A 21102-nucleotide genomic window follows, 5' to 3' on the forward strand; every position below is an offset into this window, starting at 1 on the left:
ATTGCATTGTATACAATAAAGCGACAACCATATGGCTCCTGCCAGTTGCCGATAACTCGGTTACAAAAACATGATCATCTCATACAATAAAATTTAGCATCATGTCTTGACCATATCACATCACAACATGCCCTGCAAAAACAAGTTAGACGTCCTCTACTTTGTTGTTGCAATTTTTACGTGGCTGCTACGGGCTTAAGCAAGAACCAATCTTACCTACGCATCAAAACCACAACGATAGTTTGTCAAGTTGGTGCTGTTTTAACCTTCGCAAGGACCGGGCATAGCCACACTCAGTTCAACTAAAGTTGGAGAAACTGTCACCCGCAAGCCACCTATGTGGAAAGCACGTCGGGAGAACCGGTCTCGCGTAAGCGTACGTGTAATGTCGGTCCGGGCCGCTTCGTCCAACAATACCGGCGAACCAAAGTATGATATGCTGGTAAGCAGTATGACTTATATCGCCCACAACTCACTTGTGTTCTACTCGTGCATATAACATCAACACATAAAACCTTGGCTCGGATGCCACTGTTGGGGAACATAGTAATTTCAAAAAAATTCCTACGCACATGCAAGATCATGGTGATGCATAGCAACGAGAGGGGAGAGTGTGATCTACATACCCTTGTAGATCGACAACGGAAGCGTTAGGTTGATGTAGTCGTACGTCTTCACAGCTCGAGCGATCAAGCACCGAAACTACGGCACCTCCGAGTTCTAGCACACGTTCAGCTCGATGACGATCCCCGGACTCCGATCCAGCAAAGTGTCGGGGAAGAGTTCCGTCAGCACGACGGCGTGGTGACGATCTTGATGTACTAATGTCGCAGGGCTTCGCCTAAGCACTGCTACAATATTATCGAGGACTATGGTGGAAGGGGGCACCGCACACGGCCAAGAATATGATCACGTGGATCAACTTGTGTCCCTAGGGGGTGCCCCTGCCTCCGTATATAAAGTCTCAAAGGGGGGGTGCGGCCGGCCAGGAGAGGCGCGCCAGGAGGAGTCCTACTCCCTCTAGGAGTAGGACTCCCCCCTTTCCTAGTTGGAATAGGATTCGCGGAGGGGGGAAAAGAGGAGAGAGAGGAGGAAGGGGGGCCGGCCCCCTCTCCTTGTCCTATTCGGACCAAGGGGGGGAGGGGCGCGCGGCCCACTTCTGGCTACCTCTCCTCTCTTCCACTAAGGCCCACTAAGGCCCATATACCTCCCGGGGGGTTCCGGTAACCTCCCGGTACTCCGGTAAAATACCGATTTCACCCAGAACACTTCCGATATCCAAACTGAAGGAAATATGCCCTAGAGGCAATAATAAAGTTATTATTTATTTCCTTATATCATGATAAATGTTTATTATTCATGCTAGAATTGTATTAACCAGAAACATAATACATGTGTGAATACATAGACAAACTTAGTGTCACTAGTATGCCTCTACTTGACTAGCTCGTTAATCAAAGATGGTTATGTTTCCTAACCATGAACAAAGTGTTGTTATTTGATTAACGAGGTCACATCATTGGTTGAATGATCTGATTGACATGACCCATTCCATTAGCTTAGCACCCGATCGTTTAGTATGTTGCTATTGCTTTCTTCATGACTTATACATGTTCCTATGACTATGAGATTATGCAACTCCCGTTTGCCGGAGGAACACTTTGTGTGCTACCAAACGTCACAACGTAACTGGGTGATTATAAAGGAGCTCTACAGGTGTCTCCTAAGGTAGATGTTGGGTTGGCGTATTTCGAGATTAGGATTTGTCACTCCGATTGTCGGAGAAGTATCTCTGGGCCCTCTCGGTAATGCACATCACATAAGCCTTGCAAGCATTGCAACTAATGAGTTAGTTGCGGGATGATGTATTACAGAACGAGTAAAGAGACTTGCCGGTAACGAGATTGAACTAGGTATTGGATACCGACGATCGAATCTCGGGCAAGTAACATACCGATGACAAAGGGAACAACGTATGTTGTTATGCGGTCTGACCGATAAAGATCTTCGTAGAATATGTAGGAGCCAATATGGGCATCCAGGTCCCGCTATTGGTTATTGACCGGAGATGTGTCTCAGTCATATCTGCATTGTTCTCGAACCGTAGGGTCCGCACGCTTAACGTTACGATGACAGTTATTATGAGTTTATGGATTTTGATGTACCGAAGTTAGTTCGGTGTCCCGGATGTGATCACGGACATGACGAGGAGTCTCGAAATGGTCGAGACATAAATATTGATATATTGGATGACTATATTCGGACACCGGAAGGGTTCCGGAAGAGTATCGGATAAAACCGGAGCACCGGGGGGTTACCGGAAACCCCCGGGGGGTTAATGGGCCTCATGGGCCTAATGTGGAGAGGAGGAAGGGGCTGCCAGGGCAGGCCGCGCGCCCCCTCTCCCCCTAGTCAGAATTGGACAAGGAGGGAGGGGTGGCGCCCCCCCTTTCCTATTCTCCCTCCACCTCTCCTAGTTGGACAAGGATTGGGGGGGAGTCCTACTCCCGGTAGGAGTAGGACTCCTCCTGCGCGCCACCATAGGGCCGGCCGCACCCCCCCTTGGATCCTTTATATACGGGGGCAGGGGGGCACCTCTAGACACACAAGTTGATCCACGTGATCGTTCCTTAGCCGTGTGCGGTGCCCCCTGCCACCATATTCCACCTCGGTCATATCGTTGTAGTGCTTAGGCGAAGCCCTGCGTCGGTAGAACATCATCATCGTCACCACGCCATTGTGCTGACGGAACTCTTCCCCGAAGCTTTGCTGGATCGGAGCCCGGGGAACGTCATCGAGCTGTACGTGTGCTAAGAACTCGGAGGTGCCGGAGTAACGGTGCTTGGATCGGTCGGATCGGGAAGACGTCCTCTACGTTGTGTCAACGCTTCCGAAGTCGGTCTGCGTGGGTACGTAGACAACACTCTCTCCTCTCGTTGTGATGCATCACCATGATCTTGCGTGTGCGTAGGAAATTTTTTGAAATTACTGCGTTCCCCAACACAAACATAGGCTTCCAATATATCAATCTTTATGTCTCGACCATTTCGAGACTCCTCGTCATATCCGTGATCACATCCGGGACTCCGAACAACCTTCGGTACATCAAAACGCATAAACTCATAATATAACTGTCATCGAAACCTTAAGCGTGCCGACCCTATGGGTTCGAGAACAATGTAGACATGACCGAGACAAGTCTCCGGTCAATAACCAATAGCGGGACCTGGATGCCCATATTGGTTCCTACATATTCTACGAAGATCTTTTATCAGTCAGACCGCATAACAACATACGTTGTTCCCTTTGTCATCGGTATGTTACTTGCCCGAGATTCAATCATCGGTATCCAATACCTAGTTCAATCTCGTTACCGGCAAGTCTCTTTACTCATTCCGTAATACATCATCCCACAACTAACTCATTAGTTGCAATGCTTGCAAGGCTTAAGTGATGTGCATTATCGAGAGGGCCCAGAGATACCTCTCCGACGATCGGAGTGACAAATCCCAATCTCGAAATACGCCAATCCAACATGTACCTTTGGAGACACCTGTAGAGCACCTTTATAATCACCCAGTTACGTTGTGACATTTGGTAGCACACAAAGTGTTCCTCCGGCAAACGGGAGTTGCATAATCTCATAGTCATAGGAACATGTTTAAGTCATGAAGAAAGCAATAGCAACATACTAAACGATCGGGTGCTAAGCTAATGGAATGGGTCATGTCAATCAGATCATTCAACTAATGATGTGATCCCGTTAATCAAATAACAACTCTTTGTCCATGGTTAGGAAACATAACCATCTTTGATTAACGAGCTAGTCAAGTAGAAGCATACTAGTGACACTCTGTTTGTCTATGTATTCACACATGTATTATGTTTCCGGTTAATACAATTCTAGCATGAATAAGAAACTTTTATCATGATATAAGGAAATAAATAATAACTTTATTATTGCCTCTAGGGCATATTTCCTACAGCTAGTGGTATGAGATTCTGTTAAATACATATATATATCACGCACCTACAAATTCTATGGATTTGCGGATGTTTTGATTACACAATGGCGTTGTTTACCGAATTGAAGTTGTGTCATATTCAGAGGGTTAGTTGAGTCCCGATATGAGTGGCACCTCACGGCCAGGCAAGTTAAATTCTATTCTGGAATAGATATCCATCTGACATAATTTTGCCATTGTTTCATGTTCAATGGTTGCTTGGGCTGAATCGGTAAATGAATTGATGGCAGAGCTCATGTCGTAAATAAACACTCCTATTTGTGTGTGGAAACCACAGTTTCTTATCTGCTCTTACCATTAGACCCTATGTTTTGTACATCACAACTGGATGCAGATATCTGTACACGTTTACTTAACATAGTGCTACCAGAATATTGTTTCCACCTAAATTATAATGATCTATTTCTTTGTTCAATTATCTAGTAAACCTTTTGAGATTCACTTGCGTGACTAATCATCTGGATGTTTTAATAATAAGAATTTACTAAGTCACACAAAGCATGTTGGTAATTTTGTAGGGTCACACAGATCATGTTGTTTTACTTAGTTGGATCCCCTCTGGTGACTATGTTGTTTTGCAGATGCGAAATCATGAATAGGATGAAATTGCAGAGAGATACCATTACCATGATTATTGTAGATTGATCCGTACAGGCCACCGGGGATTGTGACACAGACATGGAGGACGATGGTAGGTCACCACCGACAGATGTGTGCGGCAAGGTGGAGGCCTTCATGGTGGTGGAGTGTGAGGATGCGGCAGCGAGCTCGCAAAGCAGGATTCAGGGGAGGTTGAAGGGAAACCCTACCATACAAAACCCTTTGCTTGTTTGGGCTCCTGATCGAGAGGTCGTTAGGTCTAGGCAATATACAAGGCGGAAGTCATGGGAAGGACTTCCATAGAGTGAGGGGGAAAGGGAATCGTGATCGCTATGTCACGCCCCACACTTTCCTTTGATTTATCTCTGGCCCCATGCTTTCCTTTGATTTAGCTTAGGCCCCACATTATTTTTGGTTTTATTTATACTGAAGCACATTAAATTAATTGAGTTATTTTCGTAATACATTTTATACAGAAATATCGAGTTAAGCTCATTGGAACGTTTCTTCAATTTTGTGTCTTCTTTCCTTTACTATTTTGTACAGAGAAAGCTTAAACCTTTCTGTAAAGAAATATAATTCTTGTGTCCTTTCTCTTGCCAGTTTATTGTACCATCAGTGGTCATGCTAGATAGGAGGGGAGCGAAGTGCTTTTAGTTATGACTTTGCTAACCCGGCGGAATCTAATATTCCTGAGATTGAAGGATGTAACATCGCAAATGTTGTACTACAGCTGAAAACTCTTGGCATTGATGTGTAACCATCAAGGTGAGTTTTGTAATTTCGTTTTCTCATTATTCCTGGTCATGAGTAAAAGGAAAATTTGCATTGAGAAGATAGACGCTAGTAAATCCAGCCATCATAAAGTTACAATATTTCAGGTGTGTTGTTGTGCTTTTTATTTACAAATAAATAAATCACACAAATAAACAATACAAATATGCAGAGTCGAAGGTCACATCGACATCCTTCTTCTTTCGTGATTATTATATAGTGCGATCTGATAAAAACCTGGAAGTAAAAAAAGATAAGTGCTAGTAAATCCAGCCATCATAAAGTTACAATATTTCAGGTGTGCTGTTGTGCTTTTTATTTACAAATAAATAAATCACACAAATAAACGACACAGATATGCAGAGTCAAAGGTCACATCGACATCCTTCTTCTTTCATGATTATTATATTGTGCGATCTGATAAAAACCTGGAAGTAAAAAAAACGATAAGTGCTAGGTCCAGAATTAGTTATAGAAAAGCAAAAGGTGCAAAGAAAACACGAATGATCGCATGAACCTCACCCCTCTAAAACATCTATGTACACAATGTTTTTGGTGCTTTACCCAGATTTATCAACCTCCCTGTTAGGCTTGGCTAAAATCCGCGTTGTCTCTCTTGACACACCTCTTGACAATGCAACATATAGCTGGTCATGTGAGAATACAGGCTCTAGAAGGTAAATACTAGCGTTTGGGATGGTTTGACCATGTGCCTTGTTAATGGTCATCGCAAAACTCGGATGGATGGGGAACTGTTTTCCCTTAAGCTTGAAGCGAAGTGAGGTGTCCTCCGACGGTGACATAGGGATCCTAAGTATATATGAACACCCTCTTTCCAGCATGCTGAGCACCAACAATCTCCGCATGGATTGCATTATCCTGGAAAGCTCTGATCCTAACTTGTGTTCCATTACATAGCCCATTATGAGGGTCGAGGTTCCGTAGTAAAATGACCGGGCAGTTAATTTTTACTCTCAACACATGCGGGGGCAACCCATTTGGTGTGAGCGAGTTCAACGAATCAATCGTGTAATTATTCTGGAAGTCATCCTCGATAGAGTCAAAGCTGTGGTACACCTTTTCTTCGCCCGAAAACCTGGAGATCATCTTGTCATTCAGGTCATCCACATGCTCGTTTTTGGTCGAGAGGATTGCACGTGTGCGTATATACTCTCTCGACATAGAATTGGTGTGCAGGGATGGGAAGACATCTTCGATGATCTTGTTAACAGGTTCTTCGTCCTCAGTATAAGCAATCACAATGTCTTCAGGGAGACGCACATAGTCGTCGCCAATTGTTTCTTGCATTCCATTGCCTATTCTAAGCAGGGTGTGCATACACCAGTCTTCCAATCTGTGGTCTATTGTTTTTTCTCGGTTGCCACTTCTTATTACCGGTAATCCACCTATAATGTTCTGAGATCTCTCTGTACAGCCATTTATGTGCCTCTGGATACTTCTGGTTCATCTCAAAGTACTCGGTAAGCATGGATTTGGAAGTACATGGTCGAGCGACAACATCTTCCAGATTTTCATAAGCCCTAAATGCAACTGTATGCATGTTTTTTTTGACTGTGAACTGTGGGGCAAAACCCCCACAGCAGATCAAAACTTTATTGAGAAAATAACAGATACAACAAGGTGATTACAAGGAGTAACCAGGTTACAAGGAACAAAAAAAGAAAAGAGAAAGCCCTACCAAACTAGCTTAGGGTGGGAGGTAAGAGATCCATTTGAGCAGGTCATCCTTGTAAGCAGCTCTGATCCTGTGCTGCATGAGGCTAATATCCTGCCGAAAAGCAAACCTCCATTTATTGAAACTGGCCCTCTCATTTCTGAACACTTTGGCATTTCTGATGAGCCAAATATGCCAGCAAGCAATGAATACCACTTCAGAAAAGAAAGGCCTAGCAAAACCTCTCCTTTCCTGAGTAACCAGCTCAATCATGGATGTGCCAGCAGACCAATCAATCTGCAGATAATTCCAGACCCTTACACTGAAATTGCAATTGAAGAATAAGTGATCTCTTGTTTCCCTAGCCTGCAAAGGGCATAGCCTACAGTGGACTCCATCCTCCATGTGCCAGTGCCTCCTTTCAACTATATCCTTGGTGTTTAACCTGTCCATAATAAGCAACCAAGCAAAGACCTTGATCTTGAGAGTATAGGAGGATTTCCATATCCAACAGAGCAAAGGATTGAAGGACTCAAACTGAAAGGAGTGTAAGTAAAACATCTTGGGTTTGTAAAACTTGGAGGAGCCCTGCCAGAACCAACAATCCTTCAAGCTGGGGTCCCTTCTGTGTGAGTTCATTAAAACCTTTATCAGATTTAACTCATCAAAGGCTTGAGCCGATAAGGGAAGGTGAAAAAATTGGTGCAGATCCTGGGTGTTGAAAATTTCTTTAATTGAGACCCAGGGGTCCTTGGCAAAAGAGAAAAGCCATGGGAATCGTGCCTGCACACTAGATGTCTCAGAGCCAAGGTTCCAATTATCAGACCAAAAGAGAGCAGTGTCCCCTTCATTGATCTGTACCCAGGAGCAGTCCCTAAAATGCTGCATGACTTTGCAAATATCTCTCCACCAGAAGGAGCCACAGTCATTTGTTCCCTGGGGCATTCTCTCAAAATAATATGAGTCCCAAACTAGAGATACCCAAGGAATTTGTCGTTTGTTCAGGAAATTGCTGGCATGCTTGAGAAGGAGAGCCACATTCTGAACCCCCAGATTAAGAATACCAAGACCTCCTTTGCTTTTTGGCCTACATATGAGTTCCCAAGCCGCCAGAGATGGAGCTGGCTCATCTCTATGCTTTCTCCACAAGCACTGCCTTTGAATTCTTTCCAACTGCTTCAGAATACCAGCTGGGAGGGCAAGACTACCCATAAAGAAAATTGGTAAAGAGGATAGAGCCGAGTTTAGGAACTGTAGCCTTTCTCCTTGGTTAAGGAAAGAAGAACTGGCAGTCATTCTTCTCTCCATACAGTCAACCAGTGGAATGAAGTCTACCATTTTGGGTCTGGTGGTCCCCACAGGTAATCCCAGATAAGTAAATGGCATTGTACCAATTTTGCAGTCAAAAGCAGTTGCTAAATCCTTCATTACAGCAGAGTCAACATTGATTGGAATAATGGAAGACTTTTGATAGTTGACATCCAGACCAGTGGACTGAGAGAACACCTGTAGCATATCCTTCAGAGCCAGTAGTTGGACCCTGTCTGCAGGGAGGATGATCAAAGTATCATCAGCATACTGGATCACAGGGTAGTCTGTATCATGGCAGGGAATAGGTAAATGCAGAATTCCCCTCCTGTACATATCATTAATCACTGCTTGTAGCAGGTCAGCAGCTATGACAAATAGCAGGGGAGATACAGCGTCACCCTGTCTAACTCCTTTCTTACAAACAAACTTCTTCCCAGGGACTCCGTTGAGCAGAACAGAAGAAGTACCAGTGGTAAGGAGCTGTTTCATCCAAAGAATCCACTTATCATTAAAGCCCTTATACCTGAGAATTTGAAAGATAGCTTCATGCTCAATGGAGTCAAATGCCTTTTCAAAATCCAATTTAAGGATTACTATTGGCCTCTTGGACTGGTGGCATTGATGCAAGTACTCGAAAGTCCAACCCAGGCAGTCCTGTATTGTTCTGGTTTTGATGAAACCATATTTGTTCTTATGGATGCACTGCATGATCATTGCTTGAAGTCTATTTGCAGCCATTTTGGACAAAAATTTAAGCCCCATACTAGTGAGAGAGATAGGTCTGAAGTATCCCACTTCCTCAGGAGAAAGTTTTTTGGGCACAAGAGTAATAAAAGAACTATTGATGTTATCTAAGACAGCCTTTCCCTCATGAAAGGCCTGGGCTAGCTCATAAAAATCCCCAGAAATAAGGTGCCAGCATTTCTTAAAAAACAAGCCATTAAATCCATCCGGACCAGGTGCCTTATCCATAGGCATATGCTTGACCACATTATCCATTTCCTCCTTTTCAAAAGGCCTAGTGAGCACCTCAAGGCCAGACACTGGTGAGATAAGCGAAGATAAGTCAAAACCCATCACAATCCCTCTAGAGGTGCCCATTCTATTCTTAAAACATCTCCAGATAAGTCCAGCCATTTGGGAGTGATCAGAGACTACAGTTCCATCAGATAGTCTTAGACTAGCTATGGAGTTTCTCCTATGCCTCTCAGTGGCCATAGCATGGAAAAACTTAGCGTTTTCTCCCCCCACCTTAAAGTATCTGATAGAGCATCTCTTCTTCCAGTACAGAAACTGTAAGTGCAGAAGCTTTTCCAAATGTGTTTTGACAATTCTTATGAAGTTGTTCTCTTGAATAACAAGAGGCCTCCACTCCTCTAATTCATCCAAAAGGAAAATGACATGATTGCATTTGCTAATCAATAGCCTCAATTTGGAAATATTCATTTGCCATCTCTTAAGACACATTCTCAAACACTTAAATTTGTCTGCAATTTTAGCAGTTATGTGTGTCTTCTGAGAGGGCTGCTTCCAAGAGGATTCAACACAATTCATGAAACCTTCCAGTTCAAGCCAATAGTTTTCAAACCTAAAGATGTTTGATTTTGGAATGGAAGTTTTGATGGATACTAGACAAGGCACATGATCTGATGCAGTCCTAGCCAGGGGCAGAACTTCAGTCATGGGGTAATCAGAAATCCAATCTACAGAGGTAAAAAGCCAGTCTAGCTGCTCAAGAAGTGGGGTATCCTGCATATTGGACCATGTGTAGGATATGCCTTTGATTGGAAGTTCAAGGAGGCCCAGGTGACCGATAATCTCACTAAAAATGAACATGTCATTTATGTCCCCACCCGGTAAGTTTCTGTTATCCACAGATCGGAGGAAATTAAAATCACCAAGTAGCAACCAGTGCTCATTAACAGGTATAGCCAGGTTGTATAACCAATTAACAAAGTTGTCCCTGGCTACACCCTGACAAGGACCATAAACAGCCACAAGAGTCCAAGTTTCATTACTTTGCCTGGAAGTAAACTGAGCCACCACAGCAAACTGCTGCACTTCAATTATAGTGCCACTGAAAACTGCAGAATTCCAGACAACAATAATTCCACCAGAAGCTCCAATTGAAGGAGAACAGACAAAAGAGTCAAATCTTTTAGGGAAGAAAGATTTGATTGTCCGCGAGTCAAAAGAAGTACATTTTGTTTCTTGCAGACAAGCTATTGAACATTGGCTCTCCTCAATTTTCTGCCTAACAGCCCTCTGTCTAGCTTCAGAGTTCGGGCCTCTTACATTCCAACAAAGAACATTCCAGTTTCTACAGCTATTACTCATTATAGCAAAAGTTAAAGGCCAGAAACCACATGGCACACAATACCACATTTTTAAAAGACGACAGTTTAGTCTGTCCCAACATCACCAAGCACCAAAGTTCCAGGAGCAGGAAATTGCCTAAAAATAGAGAAAAAGCAAAATTAAGGGCTTGCAAAACCCAATATGCCAGGGATACACTAATCATCATGTTTAGGCGAAGCTACAGCAGGTGGGTCCACCATAAGTGCATCCACAGTTAGCAGAGCAGCATCATTCTGAAGCTCACGTCCAACTTCTTGGAGTCTACTAACAGGGGTTGCAGGAGGAATTCCATCAGAAGCAGGCTCTTCATACATCTGGGCCGTGAAAGGCTTGGCCTTGGGCTTCTTCCTCTTGAGCTGAAGTGCGAGCTCTTGGAATGTGGGCTTGAAACCATCCCGCTGGGCCGAGCTTCTGGTGCAGCGTCGAACTGTGGTGTCAACAATTGGAGTTGGCGCCAGAGTCTTCCGTGGCTTGCGAGTTTTGACCGCAGCAGAAGAGGGCACCTGCATAGGTTGAACAGCAATAGGATCAGAAAAAAGCGCCCTGGCAACTGGCCGAGCTGGCTCCTCTTCCCTCCATGTAAGACGTGGCAGGTCCGAATCGCTGAAAGCCAAATCCCAGCTCCTCTTAGACAGAACAACAGGTGACAAAGGTTGCAGCATCACTGGCCTGGGTACAGAGAATGCTACAGGAGCTTGCAAAAGGTTCTCAAAAGACCTCCTCCAAATTGCCCAAAAGGTTCTCAAAAGACCTCCTCAAAAGACCTCCGGGGGCAAAGGAGGCCCAAAAGGAATCACAGGTAGAGCAATCTCCTTCGTGACAGTAGGAGGGTGATACACCACAATTGCCCAATTGTTCACTGTATCTTCATTGACCACAGGAAGCATAATTGTTTCAGATAGATCATCCTCCACCACAATGACGGGTGGATCCTGGTCAGTAGCGGAGCTTGGCTGGGCGGAGAGATTCACCACCATTGACTCTTGATCTTGAACAGGTTCAGGCTCAACATTGTCTTGGCCATTCCCCCAATTGTCCTCGGCCACTTCAATGATCACAGGCTCTGGCGGCGGAGGAGGGACTGCATTCCACCCCAAGGCGGGGTAGACAGGAAGATTAAACGGGGGCAAATCCGGGAAAGGAACACCCGGAACTGGATGCGGATTACCATTGAGGGGCATCCAATCTTCATCCTGGGGCATCTGCTCAGCAAAGTTCGCTCCCAAAATGTATAGAGGCGCAGTCCAAGAAACCCTCGCCCCACCATAGGCCGCAAAATCCATGAAGACCACATCATGTGGTACAAGGAAATCCTCTGGGAAGGAAGCGAAGACCAAAGAGCGAACCAAATAGGGGTCCTCACTGACCCAATGGTGGAATTTGCCAAAAGTATTCACCGCTGCCCTAATGCATTCAGTGTTACGAAGGTCCAACGGAATACCAAGAAACATAATAAGTCCCTGACAAAAACCCTGAACTCCCCGAAAATTTTCACCCTCGTCATGCTTCATAAAACGCACAAAACGGTCATTACCCAGCGGCTGAGGCGGAAGTTGTAGCAGAGAAAATCTGACGGCAGCATCTCTAAGCTCAAAGTGCCCAACAGACCGGATCCAAGGTTGAGCTGACCGAACATGAACCCCATGCCCATGCAACCACTGCACTACTTCCTCTCTAGCAGCACCAATCTCATCTGGTTGAGGAATAGGCATTACCTCCGCAAGCATGAACTCCTCATGGCGGCGCACAATTGGGGTATGTGGCGTCACAAAGGTTCGCGGCAGACGATCTTCTCCCCCATCAACGATGTGGTGACCAGCAGGTACATACCGCAGGGGATCCAAATGGAAGTTGGCCATCAGAGTCGGGAGCTCCGCCTCCAATGACGGCGAGTTAAGGGGCGGGGGAGGGGTTGCAGGCGGTGAAGTCGGTGGTGTCTTGGGGCCAGGGCTGATGGAACTGGACGACGGTGTAAATGCAGAAGTGCAAGGGAGGTCCAAGTTTGGTAAAGGATTTGTCAGAGAGATATTCCCGCAGCGCACCTCGGAAGATGGAGCGTTAACAGGTTTGGCTTGCCACACGAGCCCCAAGATTCTAGCAAATTTGTTGCAATCTTTTTTGACGTGACCAGACCGGAGGCAAGAGATACACCAAAGCGTAGATGTACACGCAGAAGCAAAATGACCCTTCTCCAGGCACTGCTGACACGTAGAAATTTCATCGACCATATCAGAAATTAAGTTGTCGAAATCTTCCCTTGCTCGTTGAGACGAGGGGATATCCAGCTGCTCCCCAAAGGAAACCGGCGAAGCCCGGCCCACCTCAGAGGAGGATGATGACTCATCAAGGCCCTCCGAGTCCACAAAAGCGGGCCCAACATGGCCCGGCACGTCCTCATTCGAAGGAACAGAATTCCCGCCCGAGATTGGTGGCGTGTGATCAGCATGGGGCCGAAGATCATGCACCGTACCAAACGAGATAGATGGTCTCGCCGACGTCCACCAGAGAGTCGCCGGCAAGGTTGGACGAATAATAACCCGCTCATGAGAAGAAATTGAGTAGCCCGCCTGTTCAACATCTGGATAACGATAATCCTGGCAAGCACCATAGCTTTGAAAAACTGCAAATGAGAGCTTTTTGCAAATTGAATGAGCCAATTTGAAAGAACACTTAGAAGGCTTAGAGCGCAGGGCTAAAACCCCAAGAGCAGCACGTCTCTTTGAGGGACTCACTAGGATCCACTCAGCATCACACTCCAAATTCCAGATCTTGAACTCACGACTCCAATTAGGACCACCGTTACTCCACAAATGAAAGTAACATTTGAATTGTTCGCAAGAAAAAGACCGAAGGCGAAGAATAATCATGGCAACAACCTTGCAAGAGACTTGAAATCCAAATACCTTGTCCTTTATCAAAAACACCATGAAATCAATGCCCGATCCACCAATAGCTGCTTCCAGAGCCGCAGCCACAGAATCTTCGTTCAAACGAAAGTTGTGGCGCCCAAACGAAACCACCATGGTGAAGATGTGAGAGTCCTCCATGGGGTGTACCGAAAAGCCCGTAGATCTGAAAACCTTCTCCGCAAAAGCCAAACCCTTGGAGAAGTCCAGGCCAAGGGTGGAACCCTCCATGGAACCCATTAAAGATGGGTATGAACGTGTAGGTCTCGAAGCGCCAAAGAGATCCACTGGAGAAGAACTTGACTTTAGTGGCTAGTGGAGGAGATCGCCGGAAGGGGGTGGAGATCGCCGGGGTGGGGGTGGGATCCCTTGTCACATATTTCATTTGCCATCTTATTGTGTGAGCATGCTGGTTAACTGTATGCATGTTTGGCAGATGAAGTTGGAGCTGCAACACAGATGGACTGACACCAAACATTTTAAAGCCGGATATCTGGTAAATAGCTTCCGGAGGAGATATATAGCGTGCATCCTATACTGTCGGATTTCGTTGATGATTCCCCCATCATTGATAATATCTTGCTCGAATGCAAATGATGCCCTATCATGCCCTTTGTAGATGTACTTGAATAAGTACTTGACTGCCTTGATGCTCGAGCATGCTTCAACATTAATGTGACAGTTGTATGTCATTAGCGGAAAGGGGTTGTAAGGGACCACCCATCTGTTGTCCAAATCTGCTCCTCTGATCCTAACTCGAACCCCATGGTCCCTCCTTCTGTAGATCGGATATGAATCTTTCCCTGGTAATGTGGCATCACAGAAATCTCGTGGGCGATGAAACCGACATTGTCCATCTATCATGCAAGGGCAACTCTTCTTCAATGCACCACAAGGTCCGTGCAACATGTTTTTGACTACCAGATCATGGAGAACAGGATATTTCTTCTTGTCGGGTATCTCTGCAGATATCACCCAAGCATAGTCATCTGGGGTCCTTAACTTGCTTTTGGCTTTCATGATTGAAAGTATATGCTCATGAGGGAGACCTGTTTCTGAAACTCAGTGACATGTACATAAGCCGCAACTTCTCCAAAATGCTTACCCTTAATTAGTAGGTCCATCATACTTCGTTGTTTAGTTTTGTATACTCTTGCCACAAGGTCTGAACGGTCTTGCGGCAGTTGTCCAGGCAATAATTCATTAGTTATCTCCTCCCAGTAGGGATTCCATGTCATGGTGATAAAACAATCCGGTTTACCCCATCGTTGTACTATTGCCATCACATCCAAAAACCTGCGCTGCATGTCACGGTCACCACTAGGAAATGTACGTGGAAGCAATATTCTCTTGCCTATCCGATCACCACATGACTCGCCAGCATAGACGGTGTCCACAAGACTCTATAATGAATCAATATTTGATGCTAAGTAGTGTACAAGGTTGAAGCAAAGAGTGCAGCATCTATAATGTGATTTATTGGTATTAACAGAAGCATGTTACCTGGTATAGGTCAGTGCGTATAACCTTTTGATTTTCTAGCCATGAGTACGAGTCAAGCCTCATTGTCTCAATCTTGATGTACATGTCAACAGCCCACTATCGGAAAAGGCACACCCCAAATAAGATGATGTTAAAAAGCTTTTTTCGGACCTGTAGCTTGAAGCAATAGTACTCCCTCGCGCTAACAAATTTCCTGGATTTTGTGGCATTAATCTCATTGTCTCCAAACTCCTCCAGGTTATCATCGTTGTCATCCAAAAATTGATTAACAAAAAATTGGTATGATAGATAGAATTAAGAATATAAAAAAACAGCAACGACGTGAAATACCTGCAGGTAAATCAGTGGCCTGGTCTTCAAGCTGTGTGGTATGACCAACTTGTTCTCCCATCATGTTGTTGTCTGAAAGATGGACCACTGTCTAAGTTTTAATTTGACCAATATGTATATAAATCTGCTATGAACATCATACCTGAATGAAAATCAGTGGCTTGGTTCCTTTGTGGTGCAGAATCATGCACTGAACCTTGGGTTGTGGCATCGGGGAGCCCAATATATGGCATCCAACGATTCCAACCGATCTCCCCACGTAGGAAGAATAGTGGATATGCATAGCAGCCATAGTATGCTCTAATATACATGGGACGATCTCCTTTGCCGTACACGACAACACTCCTCTCAACGCTTTTCCGAGGGTCACTTCCTTCAACCCATATTGATGCTACTTGCGAAGTAGTTGGCGCATTGTACCTTTGCTGATCAAGGTTGATATCTGTGTTCAGTGAGATCCTATATTCATCCAGATTCAGAACAACACCAATGCTTCTAAAAGCTTGAGCATAAGGGTTATGTTATAGTATTGTCAAAATCTTCTGTATGAGATCTAGCCTAAGATTTGGAGACCTCTTAACCCTGTAAAACAAGTTTTCATCCGTATCGTAAATATATAGCTGCAGATGTCGAGGGCCTTATTCACCGGACATCAGATCATCAAGAGTGTGGTACAACTGGCCACACGCATGAAATGTATAGACGCCGGTTCCTGTGGCTGTGCTGACTTGACGATCAAGAGTGACACCAAGAGTTGTGAATGAGGAGTGAGAGTTGAAATAACGTATATTCTCTCTGAAATATTTAGCATCCTCATCCGATTGACTTGTAAACAACTGTTTCAATTCGTCAGAAACTTCTAGAGTAAACACACCCACTTTACCATTTCTGCAACAAAATGTAGGCCCCTCGTATTGAAACCGCAATGCTCCACAGTAGGATTGAAAATCAACATCTGGAAAAGTGTAGGCATTTGCATTAACTAAATTTATTGCACACACCATTTTGTTGTGTTATATATTGTATTGGTACATCATGATAGCAACAATAGACCTGGTTGGGCGAACATCCTAGCTTCCTCATCAGGGTCATCATCCCCAAGGTTGTCGCCTACCAAGCAATCTAGCCGCCAACACATTCGATAATGCAAAAGGTGTTTCAAATAACGCTGAGGACACGAAACAAAGGTAACCGGCACTACAAAAAAATACACTTCCGTAATGATACGTGTTTGTCATAGTAGGTCGTGTTTTTTGTCATACATGTATATCCATGACAAATTTATGACAGAATCAAGATAGTCATACCTGTGCTGTCGTAGAAGTGTTCCATGACATTACCAAAATTATCATCACGGAAGTGTCCACTTCCATGACGATAAATCACGCGTCACAGAAGCGCTTTCGTCAAGGGTGGCCGACACGTGGCATCCACCGTAACGAAACGTCGTTAAGCTATCGGGTCGGGTTTTGGATCCGATAACCCGTTAACAGCCCCGACCAATGGGGATTTTCCATGTGTAAAATCATCATTGGCTAGAGGAAACACGTGTCGGTTCATCGTTGGGACAGATGTCATCCACTCACTGGACAGAAGGCGCCTATGATATGTCGACACGTGGCACGGCCCAACAGTGGCCCATTCCTGTTGAAAGGCCGGCCCGTTTGACTTGGTCAAAAGTTGGCGGGCCGGCCCATGGAAAGCCTGTTAACGGCATGTTCGCATATAGCCCATTTACAGCCCGCTAACCCAAGGCCCGTTACGCCCTATCCGAATTAGGCCAGTGGCGTCATCTGGGCCATCCAATATGATTCCAGCCCGTTTTCACTTCTGGCCCATGTATAGCCCATGACGTCTTTCGGCCCATATGAGGCCCTTTGTAACTCTTGGCCCATTAGCGGCCCGTGCTGAAACTGGCCCATAATGAACAGTGTATTACTTTACACCCATTAACGGCCCGTGATGAAACTCACCCGTAATGAACAATGTATCACTTTATACCCATCAACGGCCCATTATTCCATTGGGCCGTTTCCAGCCCAAGTTAACTTTCGGCCTTCTGAGGGCCCATTTATTCTTGGGCTCATTTGCAGCATTCGGTTACTTATGGCCCGTTACTATCATTTTCTGCTTGTGGGCCAAATTCAGCCCGTCGTTACAGTCGGCCCGTTTGTCGACCGTTAGTCTGTTGGGCCATTTTCATAGCATCACCAAATACGGCCTATTAACGGCCCGTTATGGTCAGCCCATAAAACCTACAATTTCCATTAAAGGCCCATCTACGGCCCATTAAAGGCCCGTACAAGACCCATAAATAAGTTGTCGGCCCATGGATCCTACGAGACGTAGAAGGCCCATGGATCCTACGAGACGTAGAAGGCCCATGGATCCTACGAGACGTACAGGGCCCATGGATCCTACGAGACGTACAAGGCCCATGGATCCTACGAGACGTAGAAGGCCCATGGATCTGACGTACAATGGAATGCACATGTATTAGGTTATGCCATGTATGATGATGCCTAAATGTACAGATAGCAGGCAAGAGTGATTCATCATTGCACGCACAATTGAATTGCAGGTTAAGGGCCAGTTCGATTTCGCCTTTTCAGGGCATATTATCAAAATAAGCCATAAAAGATGTAAAGAAGTCATTTTTTAGTTATGGGCTTGGGCTTAACTAATTTCGCTTTGGAGGGGGGTGTTTCGGGTAGAACCTCACTAAAAATTGAAGGGAAGGGGAATAGTGAAATGACTCTATTGTCTGCCTATATTACACTCAAAATGCAACTGCTGACGCCCGTGTCACACCTGACCCTCAAGTAAAAACAAACACGCAAGCATTCATTGCCCTGCCTGCTTGCATCTCCTCTCCCCTTTCCCTCTACCTCGATCCCCTGCCTGCAGCACTAGGGTTCCTCCAGCGAGCCGTCGCCACTGGTCCCATCTGGCCTGGTCCTCGACGATGCTATGTCCAGCTAGGCTACATGGTCGGCGGGTAGGGGCAAATCTCCCTGGCTGCTCCTCCCTCTAGCGCCACCCCTCATTCTCATGGTCTCCAGCAGCTGCTCCACTGTGGTTCGTCCAACGCACTACTCCGGCGGGCGCTGCACAACTACGGCTGATGCCATACTGCGGCAGAAGGCACCTTATTCCCCCTCCCCTCCTCCCAGGCCATGGCCTTGAGGTGCCGTTGAAGGATGAGCTCATCCAACAAGGTGAGGATCTCCTCTGATTTTTTTGCCAAATTTTTATTCTGATCCACTATATGATGAATTGCTATGAGCTACTTCTGCTGCTGCTATATGATGCATTGCTATGAGCTGCTCCTGATGCTGCAATATGATGAATTGCTATGAGCTGATGCTGCTGTATGATGAGTTGCTATGAGCTGCTGCTGCTATATGATGAATTGCTATGAGCTGCTGCTGCTATATGATGAGTTGCTACAAGTTGCTCCTGCTGCTGCTATATGATGAATTGCTATGAGCTGCTCCTGCTGCTGCTATATGATGTATTGCTATGAGCTGCTCCTTCTGCTGCTATATGATGAATTGCTATGAGCTGCTGCTGGTATATGATGAATTGCAGACTGCTGCTACTGTATGATGAGTTGCTGTGAGCTGCTGCTGCTATATGATGCTTTCAGGTGGTGCTGCTATACGATAATAACCAACCACTTGGGCCATCGATAAATAATTGTTCTTCATTTAAATGTGGGTCATGCGTTCTTCATTTAAATTAGGCAATGGGATCTCTATGGAAAACATTGACCAAAGTAGATTGTGCCAAGTAGATGGTATCTTTGTATTTGCATTTTGAGCAAATAGTGATGGTCTGTTTTCCTATCATATTAATTACTGCACTGGGTTCAATTTGTGATCTTTGCAAGTCAAATTAATTTCCATATGGGCAGCAAAATGAAAAAAATATAATGCAATCTAGACTTTCCACTGATCATACCAAAGATAAGCTAAAAACGCAATGAAAAGAACTGGTTGGCTTATTACATGGAGCTTATATTCACAGGTGCTTATTTTCTTAGGATAACTCGTAATAACTGTCCCTAAGAAACTTGGCTAATAGAACTGGCATACAAATAACATGTCACGATGATTGCAATGGAGGAGTGACGTACCATAGCACACTGTATAGGCTCACCGCTGCCTCTCCTTTTTTTGCGATGTTCCATGAAATTGCCACATACATCTTGTACTTTTTCATTGTGTAACCCTATCTACAAGTTGACATGGCTAATTTCAGACATCTCTACATGATACTACATTGCATATCCCTTGCGCATATTTAAACCACCAATTAACGATTGTGTGCGTACCATAAACTAGCCATGACTCTGTATGCTGGACTAGCAGGCACTCTAAGGGAGCCTAATATAGTGCACTAGAATTCCTACATGCCACCTACAATTTTGTGTAATGTACTGCCCCTGTTCCTAAATATATGTCTTTGTAGAGATTCCAGTATGGACCACATACAGATGTATATAGATGCATTTTCGAGTGTAGATTCACTCATTTTGCTCCGTATGTAGCCTATAGTGGAATCTCTAAAAAGACTTATATTTAGGACCGGAGGTACAAGGTAGTATCATGTATGACATCTACATATCTAATTTAGCAGCCAGTAGTAGAAATCATTGTCTGCACAAAGGGATAACTGGTCGAAAATCCTAGCAAAGCACCACTACAAGAAATATGTCAACTTATGACCTTCTGTCAGTGACCCTCGAAGAATTGGTCATAAATTTCTGACCATTTTAGACCAATTGGTCAAAAGCTGTTCAGGGGGCTCCAAACCCTAAACCATTGCGACAATTTTGGTCAGAAAGGTCGTAATTTCCTTACACGAAATGGTCACAAAGCAAACAGTGCTAGCCCGCTGCCTTATTTCTAGTTGTTAATGACCAATATAGATGGTCATAGGCTTGTAGATTGTGGTGGGTTGTGATAACTAGGCGCCATCTCATCAGTTTTGCCTATGTGTCATGTCCATGTGGCAGTTTTTGCCCTAGGTTGTGAAGCAACCTATATTTCTATCATTCCAAAAATTCCCAAAAAAATCTCATAAATTCTTTGGGTCATATCTTCATCAAATATGTAAAAATCCTTCCTTGCCTAGTTCAAAACTAATTCAACAATATTCATTTTCCTATTATGTTCACAACAACACTTTATGAAGGAAGTGCTATCTATATATTCTTGATTGCCCTAGGAATTTTTGGGCACTCTTTCCTATCCAAATCATTACCGCATGACAAAATTCAGTTCCATTTGCCTAGCAAATCTTCCTCGGCAAATTTCCAAAGTTTTTGTCCACCTAGAAGCATTGTGAAGAAAGTACCTTTTTTATATCTCTAAATGACATGAAATTTATACAGTTTCTTCATATGCCCAAATTATCACCCTCCTCCAAATTGTAGCTCATTCAAATCATCTATGTGAGCCCAGGTTCAATTTATATTTTATGGCCAAATTGGCACGTTGCAAAGAAAGTGTTATATAGACCCCTCCTATTACCCTCAAACTTTTCAGGCACTCTTCCATACCCAAATCATTGCCACATGATAATATTCAGCTCAATTTTCCTAGTAAATCTTTCT

The 21102-nt window shown here is 44.6% G+C and overlaps 1 protein-coding gene across 1 annotated transcript; it reads right to left on the reverse strand.

The window, feature by feature from the left end:
• Window positions 1-6209: 6209 nt before the first annotated feature.
• LOC147978340 (uncharacterized) lies at window positions 6210-6737 on the reverse strand. Its single transcript, XM_087514713.1, has one exon. The coding sequence runs from the start codon at window positions 6735-6737 to the stop codon at window positions 6210-6212; it is 528 nt and encodes a 175-aa protein (XP_087370839.1).
• Window positions 6738-21102: the final 14365 nt, after the last annotated feature.

The sequence above is a fragment of the Triticum urartu genome, chromosome 3A (assembly GCF_056163025.1).
Source record: "Triticum urartu cultivar PI428250 chromosome 3A, HENAU_Tu73, whole genome shotgun sequence".
In the NCBI taxonomy this organism is placed as follows: Eukaryota; Viridiplantae; Streptophyta; class Magnoliopsida; order Poales; family Poaceae; genus Triticum; species Triticum urartu.

Bases quoted from the DNA above. Each gene is read 5' to 3' on its own strand.
- LOC147978340 (XM_087514713.1), bottom strand. From the start codon at position 6,737: ATGCACACCCTGCTTAGAATAGGCAATGGAATGCAAGAAACAATTGGC.